This window comes from Penicillium samsonianum, assembly GCF_028829775.1.
Source record: "Penicillium samsonianum strain IBT 33392 chromosome Unknown utg000002l_segment0_segment0, whole genome shotgun sequence".
Lineage (NCBI taxonomy): Eukaryota > Fungi > Ascomycota > Eurotiomycetes > Eurotiales > Aspergillaceae > Penicillium > Penicillium samsonianum.
The window spans coordinates 811525-825949 of record NW_026643260.1 but is presented as its reverse complement, the minus strand read 5'-3'; the positions used below and the strand labels follow the sequence as shown (position 1 = coordinate 825949).

The 14425-nt window shown below is 46.9% G+C and overlaps 4 protein-coding genes across 4 annotated transcripts; 1 reads left to right on the top strand and 3 right to left on the bottom strand.

Moving 5' to 3' along the window:
* Positions 1 to 237: 237 nt before the first annotated feature.
* On the top strand, positions 238 to 837 carry N7471_002157 (uncharacterized protein; the record flags this gene model as incomplete). Its single annotated transcript, XM_057274877.1, has 1 exon — positions 238 to 837. One exon carries the CDS (start codon positions 238 to 240, stop codon positions 835 to 837), a length of 600 nt encoding a protein of 199 aa, XP_057139515.1.
* A 691-nt stretch (positions 838 to 1528) lies between these two features.
* On the bottom strand, positions 1529 to 2594 carry N7471_002156 (uncharacterized protein; the record flags this gene model as incomplete). Its single annotated transcript, XM_057274876.1, has 3 exons — positions 1529 to 1572; positions 1623 to 2014; positions 2182 to 2594. 3 exons carry the CDS (start codon positions 2592 to 2594, stop codon positions 1529 to 1531), a joined length of 849 nt encoding a protein of 282 aa, XP_057139514.1.
* Positions 2595 to 5692: 3098 nt separating this feature from the next.
* N7471_002155 (uncharacterized protein) lies at positions 5693 to 6807 on the bottom strand (the record flags this gene model as incomplete). The annotated part of the gene is made up of 2 exons (XM_057274875.1): positions 5693 to 6237; positions 6357 to 6807. 2 exons carry the CDS (start codon positions 6805 to 6807, stop codon positions 5693 to 5695), a joined length of 996 nt encoding a protein of 331 aa, XP_057139513.1.
* Positions 6808 to 8752: 1945 nt separating this feature from the next.
* N7471_002154 (uncharacterized protein) lies at positions 8753 to 14044 on the bottom strand (the record flags this gene model as incomplete). Its single annotated transcript, XM_057274874.1, has 1 exon — positions 8753 to 14044. One exon carries the CDS (start codon positions 14042 to 14044, stop codon positions 8753 to 8755), a length of 5292 nt encoding a protein of 1763 aa, XP_057139512.1.
* Between the last annotated feature and the right edge of the window lie 381 nt (positions 14045 to 14425).

Genomic DNA, 14425 nt, shown 5'->3' with positions numbered 1-14425 from the left:
CTTCATCTCACAATCTGACTCCCAATCGGTCTGCTTCACGTTCCAACTGGACTTAGAGAAGGAAATCATTCTACCCCGCCTGATGTCTATCTACTTTCCATCTTGAATATTTCAGCCTGTGACCGGTCTTACACTCCAGCAATTGGCTGGTTAGCTACACCACAGGTACTTCGTACACATGTGATGAAAAAGCTGCGTCAAGGTTCTCCATGGTTTTTTCCTCTTTCGCTTCTGGTCATGGTGCTCTTAATGGGCATTGGAATTTTGGCCAGCGTTTGGATCACACCTGGTGGCTCGCACTCCGACAATAGTGAGGCTGACTTTTGGCTCACATGGAACACCAGCCAAAGCATCGGCCTCAAACATCAACTCCAATTCACCAAGCCATGGGCTCGTTTTGTGGAATATTTTGACGAGGAAACAATCCGTCAACCATGGTTTATCCGGCTTGATGACCAATCGATGGTAGCGCCTGACCTGATTGATGATACGGAGCTGAAGTATCAGCGATGGTTTCGCGAACGGTATCCGGAAATAGAGAATATCAAGCTTAACGGAGACTATCTCAACGAGTCCTTTTGGTCAAATGCATATTCGGTTAGGGTTCTAACCGATCCTCTCTTTCATCCTGCACATTGTCTCCTCGCTCTGAGGAGGTACTGGATTGCAAGAGAGACTGGTCGACATGTCTGCCCTCGAGACATTGATTATAAACATATCCAGCATTGTTTAGATTCCTTAGATGATATTTTCTTCGTTGATCCCAAGAAAGGGCCGGTTGTGACGCTTGAAGATTCGGATAACAGAATGCCATGGCTTGTGAATGCCTGTTTCTAGTTATTCATCATATAAATGGGGATAGTCACCATAGGTAGACTAATTTTACCACAAGATATGTCCTGAGGAGCATTACGATACTTAGTTAAACTTTAGCCCGATCGGTAGGGGTCCTACGGTACTTATAGTGGTCTCGACACTATAATTGAGTTATTAAGATAGTCCAATCATTTAGGCATATACACCTTAGACATGCTGTTGTGTGTCCTTTATTTTATTTATTCTTTGTGTCCAAGTATATGAAGGGGCTTTTGCTTTTGGGTCTCCAGTCCAGTTCATCGAAAATGGGGCAGACACTTGACGCAGAAGCTTATCCCCACTTCATGGCTCAACATTTATTTACTGATCCGGTCTAGATTTTCCTTTCCACCTCCCTCATGGCAGCCCAATATTGCCCGTTCTATGAGTAGCAGTTACCTCACCTTCATCGCCATATTCAGATATTTTGCTTCTGTTCCGCCTTCTTCGAGCTGGATGTGAGCCACCACGATGCATTGTCCGTTGCTGGTCAAATGCATCGCTGGATGAATCGGGACGATCAGGAGAGGGTCGTCTAACGGACGTGCGAGAAACCAATTTTGGTGGTCCAAAAGGTGGCATCTGCATATATGCGCCTCCCTGATCTTGACCTGCGTTTTGATTGTGCATTTCTGGCTCAGCGCCTCGACCATCATGGTTGTCAGATTCTCCGTCACTTGAAAGCAGCGAAGGGGGCAACGATCTCGAAGGGATTCGCTACTCACACCATTAGTATGCGGCTGGGAAATTTTTCTGGACTGTTGTACTCACTGAAGGGGCTGACTGAGTTCTTCTTTTCTGCGAAATCTGCCTCCCGGGTGATGAGACATCCTCGTCCTGCTGCAGATTGATGACAGATGTCTGGCTCCCAGATTTGCTAGGGGGAGAGGGTGAGGGGGTTGTAATGGGCGAAGGCTCGTTTGATATGGGTGAGCTTGGTGGCGACCGCGATTCAGACGTGGACTGGCTCTCAGTGGGCTGGTGATTTTTTAGTCGAGGAATCTCTTTTTCCAAAATCTGCATTATTTTTTGCGCAAATTCTTTGGCCTCGAGATGTTGACTCGGCGATATTTGTTGCTGCATCAGGAGCTTCTTTTGGACCCGTTGAGCTTGCTGAAGCTTATTGAATTCGATACCCAGCATTTTCTTGAAAGATTCACTGCCAGCAAATAATCAGTATAGAACTCCACGTCATCTATCAATTGGGGGTATATTTGAGAATTACAATTGTGCCAAGACTACATCCGATCCATTCCTTCGGTGGGTTTGGGAAAGCAACTGGATGTGCACCAGGGTTCCAATTGTTCTCATAGACCTCTCTAGTACCTCCATATCTTGGAAAGAGAGGGAACAGTTTTCTTGCTCTCTCTAGACCATTCAAACTGTGCGATCCATCTTTCGACCGTACTGACAGGTTCATTATCTATGAGAGAGCGAAACTTGCCGGTAATATGCTTCAGCCTTCCAATGGTTCGTTTTGATTCCTCATCAATACTCCTCATGAGCTGTTGGTGTCGGTTGAACATGGGCGCTAGCTCTTGAATTCTCCTCGCAACTTTCATGGTGTCCCTGAAAAAGTCGTACGTTTGGGCCACTGATATCGTTCTTTTAATCACACTGAATAGATCGTTTTTCGCATTGCGGATTTGCTCATAGAGCCTCTTTAACTTTTTCACAAGCTTGAAGAGGTCTTTAGCAATAGGGTAGGCAAGGCCCGCCACTGCGAGAACGTCCGCCATTTTTGCCAGCTTGTGCTTGCGCGGTCTTTAGAACGGTCAGAGAGGCATAGAGGTCGCTGGGAATCATAAATAAAGTGAAAAAAGTTCAATTTCACCAACGTGTGTCAATCAACCAGGCTATATGATAGACAAATGGTAGAGCCAAAGAGAAAGCTACTACTTTCGAACATTATCCTTAAAAATTTGGGCTGAACCGCCGCTGCTAAGCCCAATCCTCTGTAGGGCATTGCCTCATTCCACATTGTTCGTCCATCCCAGTTCCCACCGATTGTCTAGTGAGGCTGGATTGTCTAGTGAGGCTGATTGACAGCAAACTCCAGGGGTCAATCTGTGAACCAAAGCAAAAAATCCACCAATCTTGAGAATACACGGCTGCTTACCTGGAAAGGTTGAAAAAGCAAAGAATACCCCGCTTTATCTCTATTGCCGCATCTGACCAAAAGAGATTAGTACTTGCATCAACAGCCAATCTCTACATGCCACGATAGGCGTCATGAAGGGGTGATCAGGAGCATGCCGTAGGCTAGTGTGCTGGAGGTAAGGCTGTGGTTTTCTTGGCAACTGGTTTGGTCCACCTACTGCGGCTCAACACAGCATGGGAGACACCTTTAGGCAAGCTTGCACCAGCCCCTGGTAAAGAGGATGACCTTCGCGAGGTGTGGACGTGGGAATCAATGCTGAACCTGGATGTAACTTGGCCATGTGACAGCCAAGTACGAGGCGGATATGCGTGAGTCTAAGATGCCCTGTATCGATGACTTAGTTCATTCGGTGGGTTCGCCTACTGAAGAGGTGCAATCGCCGCTGCCGCCGCCCCCACTGAACAAACTCAAATGAAGGTTCATGCCCTTGCTCTCCTTTGCCCTACCCTGTCTCTAAGATCATACCAGCGACAAGCATAATATCGAGATCTGGCCCGTATCCACTTGGCTTCTCCATACAAGTTTTCTAAGTTGAGTGGATGGCGTTACCTTGGAGCTAAGGGAGCTCGTAGCAAACAGTGATGTGACTAGCGTCCGCTTTACGATGCGACCATGACATACTGAACCACCTGCTCATGAGCAGCATATGTCTTCTCCGCACTTGCATACACAAAATGGCATGCTTCCAGAGCGATATTTTATTGAAAAGCTAAACCAAAACGGGGGAGATTAGACGGCATTTCATAACATGTACAGATTCAATAATCTAACAAGCCAATAATCTAAACGCAAGCAATGAAATGTCCAAAATCAACGTGCATCATCGCCGCAAAAAAATGATAACACCAGTGAACCCTCTGTGGAACTCCTGATACGCAGGCACCCCCAAATTCTGATACAAGAAATATTTCACCCTGTCCACCCGGAAGATGTTCTTCTGGACCAGCCCGTGCAATGCCCACTTTTATGCCATTTCGTTCGGGCCTCCACTCTTGTACCCCCAGAGCTCCAGGGCCTGCTTTATGGCTTATATCATTTCACGACTAGTTATCGGCTGAGGATCAGGAGAATCTAAATAAACTGTGACCGCCTATAGCATGCTTACTTCCCGTCCCAACGGAGACCCCGTCGATGGTACTGTAAACAATATAGTGTGTGCTATTGTCACTCAGTTCTCAGAAGCTATGATACGCCAAGTTGGCAGATATTGCAGTATTGTGGACGCAAAACTTTGTATAAGCGCGTCCCGGTTCCCCCCCTCGTCTCAATGGAAGAATAAGGGCGCGGTGCATCTGCTCAAATGATAATGCTTCGAAAAAAATGCGCCGCAGAATGACTGTCTGACATTCAGTAAGGGAGATATTTCCTTGTATGTAAAATTTATCATTTAACCTTGTTGTTCCTGGGAAGCAGATAAAGAACTGGATTTCGAGCTTCAGAGATTCCGGAGTGCAGACGATGGCAGGGGCTTCTTGACGTGGATCAACTTCAAAATATTGTAATTTTTGATTTGGTCGCGAAGGCGGAATGTCGAATTGTGGGACATGCTGCCTGACGAGTTCCCACAAATCTGACCGTTCTGCTACGCCCATAACTTCAGAGTGCTCTTCAGTGTCCTCGTAATTATAACGACGCATTTCTTCTTCCGACAACCTATTGACTTTTGGGGTACTCGCGAGTTGTGAAATCGACTTCGTGTAAGAGACAGTAAAGGCCGGTTGTTTTGGGTCTCTGCAGGTAATTGCTGTCCTCATGCGGAGAGTGTCACCATCGACCCGAAAGACTGTTTGCAGGCAATCTACACTGTCAATAGTCGTGTGTAGATCACCTGTATAATAGTCAACCTCTTCGACGATAGCTCTGAAAGTATCTCCCTCATAGTTTACTGTCCCTGGACGGACATAGACATCAAGAATGCCTTTCTTTTCCATTGAAGGGCTCATCAAAGGGGCCATTAGGGCAACACGCCCCTGGTGCATGCAGCAATTGAGGATGCATCTCCTGGTAGCTGAGGAGGAAATTCAAGCGCGGCATTAAGAATGGCAGCCCTCAAGAGAGCAACGCTAAGCGGCATATTCCTGTTTGGACGGGATGGCAGGCCAAATGTAGAATCCCAAAAAGATGAAAAATCTTTGTCCACGTCGAAATGTAGCGGGAGGTTGTTGGAGGATTCTCCCTGTCCAGTACTTGAGGACCGTAAAAACATATTCAATAAAGCCTGTGCAGCTATTGCGAGGGACGCAGAGTTGATTATCTTGTAAATTTCCGGAGAATAGGTTGTCCTTCGTTGCCTCGGAAGGCGTCTCAAAACGTTTGTCAAGTGATTTTGAGCGTGGGCAATTACTGTCATCCATCCATCTGCATTTTCCATAGGTTGTCCTTGAGAAGGATTGCTCAAAATCTCTTGCACGTGGATTTCCACGCGCCGAGTCGATGAATTCAAGTCCTCCTGGCTATTACCCATGGTATGTCTCCGACACTTGCCTCGTATGCAGTTCTGTAAGTCTTCCTTAACCGAATCAGGTATACTAAGAATCAGGCTTGCAGAAGAATTCCATCCGTAAGAAGTCAGCGAACACTTTGCTAAATGATTCTGGATGATATAGGTGCGCATGACGGTTCTTAAAGGTTGCTCGATATGACTCTCTGTGATCATCGAGTGATCAAGAGCAACAGTCATATAAGTATGTGCCACAAGCCAAGTATTGCCACTGCTTCATCGGAGCCCAAGATGTTAAGATAATAGTTTCGGGTAGCACTTGCTGGAATCAACTTGGCGGATTCAATGAACCCAAGAGATTCCGCGTTTGTCACAATATCAGGCACGATCGATTTCTGTTTCCATGTGTGGAACGCCCAGTCAGCTGTTTGACTGTTGATAGAATTTGGTTCCAAAGCAGCTTCTTGACCCTCTTCTGTAATAATGATCCTGAGTTTGGATATGCTATTCCCGAGAAAGCATTTGCCATTTGAGAACAGGCTCACGGAGTCTTTGTTGAGCCATGAAAGGCAAAGAGTAATCCAGTATAGACTTATGGAACCGCGTATCTCCATGAAGGCGATTTCGTCGTCTCGCAAAGCGCTTAGGGCTTTGCAAATGATTTCACCAAATTTACTCGGTTGATATCGAAACCAGACGGCTTCTTGGGAATATGAGTTGAGACATCCCAAATCATAGAGAGCATTGAGCAGATTGCTGGTGGTATCAGTTTCAGTCTCCGCTAAAACATCTTGACAGTGCCCTGAAAGTACTATTTTATAATTAGCTGGAAGGCTCTAACTTTGAATATAGACTTCATGGGCTTGATTTGCGAGTATGACTTTCCATTTGACCACCTACCAGATATCAACTTCGAAAGTTGTTTGGGTGTAGTTGTTTTCTCCCTTCCCCCCTCCGACGAAGCCATGTAGTAAAGGGTCTCACCAGCAGCACTTTCATCATACTCACAGAGCTTCAGTGCAGCTGCAAGTAAAAAGCCCTTAGTGGCAGCAGTTGAATCTCTGAGCTCTTTAGCTGTCAAACCTTTCCGATAACCCAAAAGTACCTTGGTATCTCTCAAACGAACGCTCTCGTTGCCGTTGAGGGCATCAACGCCTTTGCCCAAAAGGTCGTCATGCACAATGCATAACCCACCCACTGATCGAAGAGCCACTATGGACCCAGCTTGCACATCATCTTGGCTAGCAGCTGCCAGCAGTTTTGAAATCCGCTCAAAGGTATTATAGTACTGGCCTAGTGCTGAGGGACCTTCCCAGTCTTTCGATATGTTGGACTGATTTTTCGAAGCCATTGTTTGTGGTGTCACTTCTGTTCTGCAGATGAGCGTTATTCAGACTTTATGCCGTGCAAATTATGTTGTATGATGTCAATGGAGCCTTATCTGAGGATCTCTAACCATCCATAACATCTATCGGGCGGAAAGTTTTCCATGGGTCAGGTTTGATTGACATCATGTAGGCCATTATTTATCCTCGCAGCTTCACGGTCTAGACTCGCCATATTCCGGATTGAAACCGGATACCGTTCATTTCTTCAGCAACGTAGGCCCTTGATGATGATGATGATAACTCTATTAACCTAGTGCAGCCCAGCTAGTAATCGCCGCGCTATGTAGGCGCTTCCTTCGGATGGGGAAGCAAGGGCTAACTAACCGAAAAACGCGGCCCAGATCGCAGTAAGTAACCAATACAAAGGAAAACGGCGTTTTGCCAAAAGAAAGTGCCCAAAATCTCACGAATAACCGTCATGAAACGCCAGTAATGAATGGATCCCGCTGCCTCCGTTGCTCCCTTTCAGTATTTCCCCGCATCAACTTCCATTACTCTCTGGCGGCATTTTAGCTGCTTGCTTCTTTGATCCAATACGTGTTCGTCCCTGCACCAGCTCGCCAGTCGTCGCAGTATCACGCGTCGTAGTTCCAAAGCGACTCGTTCTTTGGATAATGGAGATTTTCAAGGTGGTAGTACTGGCAATGATTCATCCGACATGGTACGTGGTTTGTATACATGTGTGAACGAAGCCTGCGTGCGGGTGGTTGCGGTTGACGGAGGAGGCATGAATGGTCGCCGACCGGTCGAGACCTTACCCGTATTAAACAGTAAATTATGTTATCTAAAAACGGACCTCTATTCTTAGCGTGACCTCTTCACGAGATTGAAACCCTGTGAGTTTAGTCTCCCCTATAATTTCTATACGGTGTTGTTACAACCACCCCCGGATCATAACTACCACCTCCCCTGCCTGAAAATTCAGTCACCACCTTCCCGATCGGGTGCGATACTGAATTTTGCCATACTTCTCTGCCACTGTAAAGTTTTCTGCCATATATTCTGCCACCACCATATAATTCTGGTTTACATAGTAAAAAAACATGCATTTTAATGAGAAAGAATCGTACATTTCATTGATTTCTGCATTGATCTACTCTACAAATTGCGTATGCTTCTTTTCATACACCTCCCCGCGCCCGTTTCCCTCCACATCCACGCCCTCGACTAGACTTCGCCATAAACCGCAAAACCCATAAACCACCCCACCCCAAACCGCAATTGGGGCAGGTTTTGGGGCGAGGTCTATAAACCGCAATGGTTTATGGGTTTTTACTTTCAAACCGCAATGGTTCTTGGGGCCCCAAGTGGTTTATTAATTACAGGCCTAGTAATTTTGGTAAATCTTATACATATATAAATCTAAATATATCATTAATTTAGTAGTAATTTAAGGTCATAGGTGATAAAAATATCATCGGTACTATTTGATTACAATACGGTAATTAATTATAATGAATTTTATGTAAAATTATGCAAAATTATGCAAAAATGGGTTTTAAATGGTTTTTTGGGGGCCCCAACAGAACCCATCAAAAACCGCAGTGCGGTTGCGGTTTGGGGGTTGGGGCGAGGGTTTTCTTGGGCGCTACGCTATGTAGGGGCCAAAGGGAAGGAGGGAGAGAGTTGATTCCTACTGGGAGCAAACAGCCCGACTATCTATCTAGCAACGAGGGGTTGATGCCTGAGGCATCACTGGCGGCCTGAGGCCACCACAACACACCCCCCCAGGCACAAATCCCGAGGAAATCTCTCTCTAACATATGCAACCATTCCGGTTTACATAGTAAAAATCACATGTTTTTGTAGGTTTTTCCAGCTCATTTTCCACTGGTTTCTTCTCAATTCATTCCCTTTGTTTTTGTCATTTTCATTTGTATGTATGTTGGAATTCATCCTTCATCAATTTCATCGTTCAACGTCGTTGTCATTGGCTGATTTCGCCATCATCCTTGCTCTCATTGGTTCGAAGAGCTCCTTCGCGAGTGGTTTCGTCAGGGTATCCGCAATGTTGTTGGCGCTTGCGATTAGTTCCAGTCGAACGATGCCTTCTCTGACTGCATGTCGTACAAAGTGGTATCTTGCGTCAATCCATTTCGTCCCCTTTGCGTAGTTATCTTTCTTCATGATCGACACCGCGTTATCACTGTCGGTGTACAGTGTGATCGGAAGTTCTTGTTCGATCCCCATTTGGTGCAGGATTTTCAACAACCACATACACTCCCTGATCGCGGCATCAAAAGCGACGTACTCGGCGGCAGTGCTGCTTCTCGCGACAATCTCTTCTTTCCGAGATGACCAGCTGATTGGGCCACCAGCGTAATAGAAGATAAACGCCTCCGTGCTCTTACCGTCTTCACAATCTTGATATGAAGCATCGACATAGCCATATAAGCCTTCCTCTGGTTTTCCACCTAGTAAAATACCAAGGTGCATTGTTCCTTTCACATAACGATTCAGTTGTTTTAATGCCTCGACATCCTCCTGTCTTGGTGCTGATGCTCGTCGTTGAAGCTTATTGACTGCGAGGGCGATATCTGGGCGAGACTTATCTGTCAACCATCCTAGCTTGCCGATGTCTTCAACGTATGCTTTTGCTTCTGTAGTTGAGATTGAAGGTTGATCTTCCTGGAGATCGTTGTCATCTCTCCGTACATCCTTGTCGTTTTTCGAATTGGTTATTGCTGGTGATTTGTATGTCGTCTTCATTGGGAGATAGACGGCAGCTGCAGTTTGCAAGCCAGCTTTGACGATGATTTCTTCTGCATATGCACTTTGGCTGAGGAATATGCCATGTCTACCACGAGAGAGGCTACTACCCAGAAAGCGATCTGGCTTGCCGAGATCTCGGTATTTGAATGGGATCTTGCTTTTGAACCAAGCAATTCCTTCTTCGTCAGATGCAGCGATCAATGTGTCGTCAACATAGAGCAAGATCCAGACGTTTCTCTCCTTGTGGATCATAATGCAGGGCTCATCTTCAAGCGGTTGGAATCCCATCTCTTTCAATGCTGTGGCAATGGTTTTGTACCACAGATGACCAGCTTGTCGAAGGCCATAAAGGGCTTGTAAAAGAATACAGACTTTGTCTCCTTCTTCGAAGCCTGTCGGTTGTTTCATGAAGATCGCTCGGTTGTCAATTGCTGCATTGAGATAGGCTGCCGTATAATCCACTTGTTCGAGGATCATATTCTTGATAGATACGACGCTTAAGAAGAGTCTCATCGTCTCTGCTCTTGCAACTGGCGCGTAGTTCTCGTCGAAGTCGAATCCGGGGCGTTGACGGTTTCCACAGATGACCCATCGGGCTCTGAATTCCAGAACAGTGTTGTTCTTATCGATCTTGAGATCGAACACCCATTTGCCGGGTAGAATGGTAGCTCCAGATGGTGGACGATCAATGTATTCGAATGCATTTGCGGTATGAAGCTTCTTGATCTGCACCTGCATCGCACCAAGCCATTCTTTCTTATGTGGAGATGCCATCGCTTCCGCGTAGGTACGTGGAATCTTCACTTGCCATGATTTCAAATGTCCCGTTGAGGTAGCATCTTGACTAGTTGGGATAGAGCCTTGATCAGGTCCTGTCTCGGTCGATGACATGGCAAAACCAACGCCAAATGGCGAATTCATCCAGTAGTCGTTTGGCATCAATCCCATGTCTCCATCTCTATCTCCACCACTTGCCACCGATCCTACCACGGCGCATTGTGATCCTCCACTTCGGTCCGGTTCGCCGTATTTCTTCCACTTCAAGTCTTGGTATCGTTCTGGGCTCTGGCCCTTCGTTGATCGTGGAGATCGTCGTACGGCGGTGGTAGTGGGGGTCGCATTCGTAGGTTGGAATCTTTCCGGTGGATCGAGACGGGCCGGGTTCGGTGATGGTCGGATCTCGTTTTCAACCACCTGTCTCGCGAGGTTGATCTGGTTTTGTTGGGTGCCTGTCAATGGTGACGGCGTAGGAGAAGGCGTAGCCGGTTCTTCATAGATCTCTGGCAGTCCAGGGTAGTCAATTCTCTCTTGACGGTAAGCTTGTTGCTGGTGAACTTGCCCTGTTCTTGGAGGAGAAGCTTGTTGTTGAACTTGACGAATTGGCGTCTCTGGCTCTTTCAGTCGTAATGCTTGTACCCTATTTTCTAGGGTATCCTCCTGTGTATTGTAGAACAATTCAGCTTCCTCTGTATTGACAGAGCTTCCTTCCGAAAACAATGAAGCATCCAGGTGATCCTGGTGCTCTTCCCCTGAGCTAACATGTCCTTGATCAGTGATCTCTCCAATGATCTTTCCTGGTGTAATTGGTGCAACAGAGAGATCTTTCATCGCTTGGCGAGTCGTTTTGAAAACTGGCTCGCTGATTGAGAACTGTGTCTTGCCAGGCGGCGGTCCATCAATGATTTCCTCACCGATCTTGATGTCATTAGCACCGTCATACGACTGTGGTGCTCTTGGTTCAAAGAAGACAACGTCTCTATGAATAGAAACCTTCTTTGTGGTAGGATTGTAAATGCGGTAGCAATGACCGTTGTCACCTTCATATCCCACCAGATAACCGATCCATGCTCGAGGATCCATCTTCATGCTTTGAATACGGGTTTCTTTTGGCTTATGGACGTAAGCTTTCGAGTACCATACTCGTAAGAATGACAGGTTGACTGTGCTTTCGTCTCCACGAAGGTTCATAGCTTTTCTCCAAGCTAGAATTGGTGCTTCACCCCCCGAGCGAGACAGTCGATTGATGATGTAGGTGCCGGCGCTAACTGCCTCTGTCCACAGCTCCTTCGGTGCTATCTCTGCGTCAAGGTGTATTGTCCTTGCCACTTGCATGATATAGTGACCGCTGAATTCAGATACGCCGTTTTGTTCATGAGCGTACGCCGCAGAAGGACTGACAAGCATCAACTTGCTCTTTGCCCACTTGGTGAATTTGTGAAACTCTGTGCCGTTGTCAAATCTCCATTCAGTGGGGTAGTAACTAGTATGCTCTTTAAATTGCTCTGTCCATTCTTGTAGGACTCGCGAAGCATCACTCTTTTTGGCGAGATGAAGGGCCACTCGGAATCGAGAGTAGTCATCTGTGATGATCATTGTATGCTCTCTGTCGTATTTGCCGTCTTTGCCAATACCCTTAGGCTTGACAGGATGAAGATCAACATGAAGAAGTTGTCCAACCTTAGTTGATCTAGCTTGGCGGTCCCGGGAGATGATCTTCTTCGACTTCCCTTTGCCGCATGCTTCACAGTCATAGTGCTCGCTACCGACGTCACAACCAAGCTTGTCCTTGTTGATTCTTCCTTTGTAGCTTCCGGCATGGCCCAGTCGACGATGGGCTAGTTCAGCAGAGATCGTTGTGTATGCAACACCGGTTTCTTTGTCATCGTCTTGATATTGGACTGGGAATGGCTCGTTGGCAAGCTCAATGAATGGGACGTTCTTCGCCACGAATGTGTAGCCAACAGTCCCTTCTTTGGTTTTGATTAGCATGTCTTCTGGGTTCCAGATCATGCCGTGTGTTATGTGAGCGGCAAGGTATCCAAGAAGGCTGAATTTGTTGCCTGGTCTGTATTGACAATGGAGCTTTAGTTCATGGCGAGAACCATCTGGCTTTCGAATCGGAAGAATGATATCTCCATGACCAATTGCTTCGGCTCCATGTCCCGTGCTTGAATCCCATCCTGGCGCTGTGCCAGGTTTGTATTCGTCGTATGTAATGAAGAGCTCTCTGTTTGTACAGATATGCCACGATGATCCTGAATCCAGGATCCAGTCAATGCCGGCACGAAGCTGGCGAGTAGATGAAGTTGTTGCCGAGCCGGCGAAGCCAGATGACTCGGTGTCATCTTCCAGGATAGTCTGGATGTTGTCTGGAATATAGACCGTTTCAATATTGTCTGGTGCGTAGACATCTTCGGTCTGAATCTTGTTTGCAGTATCAACTGCATTGACAATTGGATCGTCAAGTGCAACCGCCATGCCGGCGAAGTCGTACACTTTGTCATCCTTTGATGTTGCAGATGAAGCGACGGCGTCGAAGTTAGCCTGCTTGGTTCGCTCAGTAGGCTTGCCCGTCAGTTGCTGGCTTTTATCTTCATGAAAGTGCTCTTTTATCTTCCAGTACCATAAGCCAGGCTTCGGTTTCCAGTTCGAAGGACGATCGTCAGCCACTAGATAGTAGCAGTCCTTAGCATCATGGCCTTGTCCTCCACAATAGGAGCAATTGCCAGTAGCTGTACGCTGGGTTTTGTGTTTCTTCCATTCGTTAACATGCTTCCATGCTGATTTACCGGGTGGGGGAGCATTGGTAAGCTTGTCCTTCTTCTCGGTTGAAGACTGGGATTGCTGTTGTCCCTGCTTCGGTGTCTTTGTGGCTGTCGCATTGGCACCGAAGCCGCCGTCAATGCCGAATTCTTTGATCTTATCCTTCATCTCAGAGCAGTATAGGAAGAAATCCTGAATTGTCAACTCTGCAGACGGATCTTTGATCGATTTCAGCTCGTTGTTCTTGATCTCGATGGCGCTACGTAGCTCAGTGATCTCCTGTAGCTGCGTAACCATGATCACAATAGCCGCGTACGGGGGTAGGCCGGCTTTAAGATCATTGGCCGTTTTGAATCTTTGTTGTAGAGCTTCAATAAACTCTGTGGTTGTTGAGAACTCAGCTTTCTTCGTTCCCATAAATTTGACCATTGCTGCACTCAGTGCGCCATGTCCCTCACCACGCATGTGAAGCTTGCATTCATGCATAAAGTCATCCGCCCACTTGGTTCGCTTTCCGCTCGAAGTAATGTATTTCGCGACGTCGGGGTCAATGCAGATACGAAGCCAGGAACTGACTTGCATGCTAAGCTTCATCCATGTTTCCGCATTCGGTGAGTTTCGGGTTGGTCGTAGTATGTTTTTGTCAATTAGACGCTGAAGGCCGTGACCTTCGAGGATTCGTGAGACAGCATTGAACCAGTTGTCGAAATCTTCCTTCTCTTTGAGAAGTGGTTCAAGCTTGTAAAGTACGAAGCTGCCAATCGCCGGCAGTCCTTCACCTTGATCTCCGATTGTATCTGTCACGTCTTCCACTGTGTCCCAGTCTCTGTCTTCTGGTGCTCCAGTTCCGTACAGGGGGGCAGTGGTTGTGTTGTTGGTTGCGATCGGTGTCGCGGGGCCTGTATTGGTCCCTGAGGGTCCTTCACCACCATTGCTGGATGCCATTTTTGCTGACTCCGGTGGTCAAAGGTCGTTTTGATGTTGTTGAATGATCTGATCTATGTAGATCGATGTTGATTGGACGGTTTTTCCGTCGTATGGTTGGTTGGTTTTTCCCGCAGTGGGGTCGAAAGGGTTGATCGTGGTCCCACAGAGGGGTTGCTCCACCAATCAGATGAAAATTCTGCACTGCGACTCTCTCTGCACAGTACAGATGAAAAAGTAAAGATGAAAATGCCTCCTTTTTACAGGATGAAAGCTTTGAAAAGCAGAGGGCTCATAACCTCTTGGGCGCTACGCTATGTAGGGGCCAAAGGGAAGGAGGGAGAGAGTTGATTCCTACTGGGAGCAAACAGCCCGACTATCTATCTAGCAACGAGGGGTTGA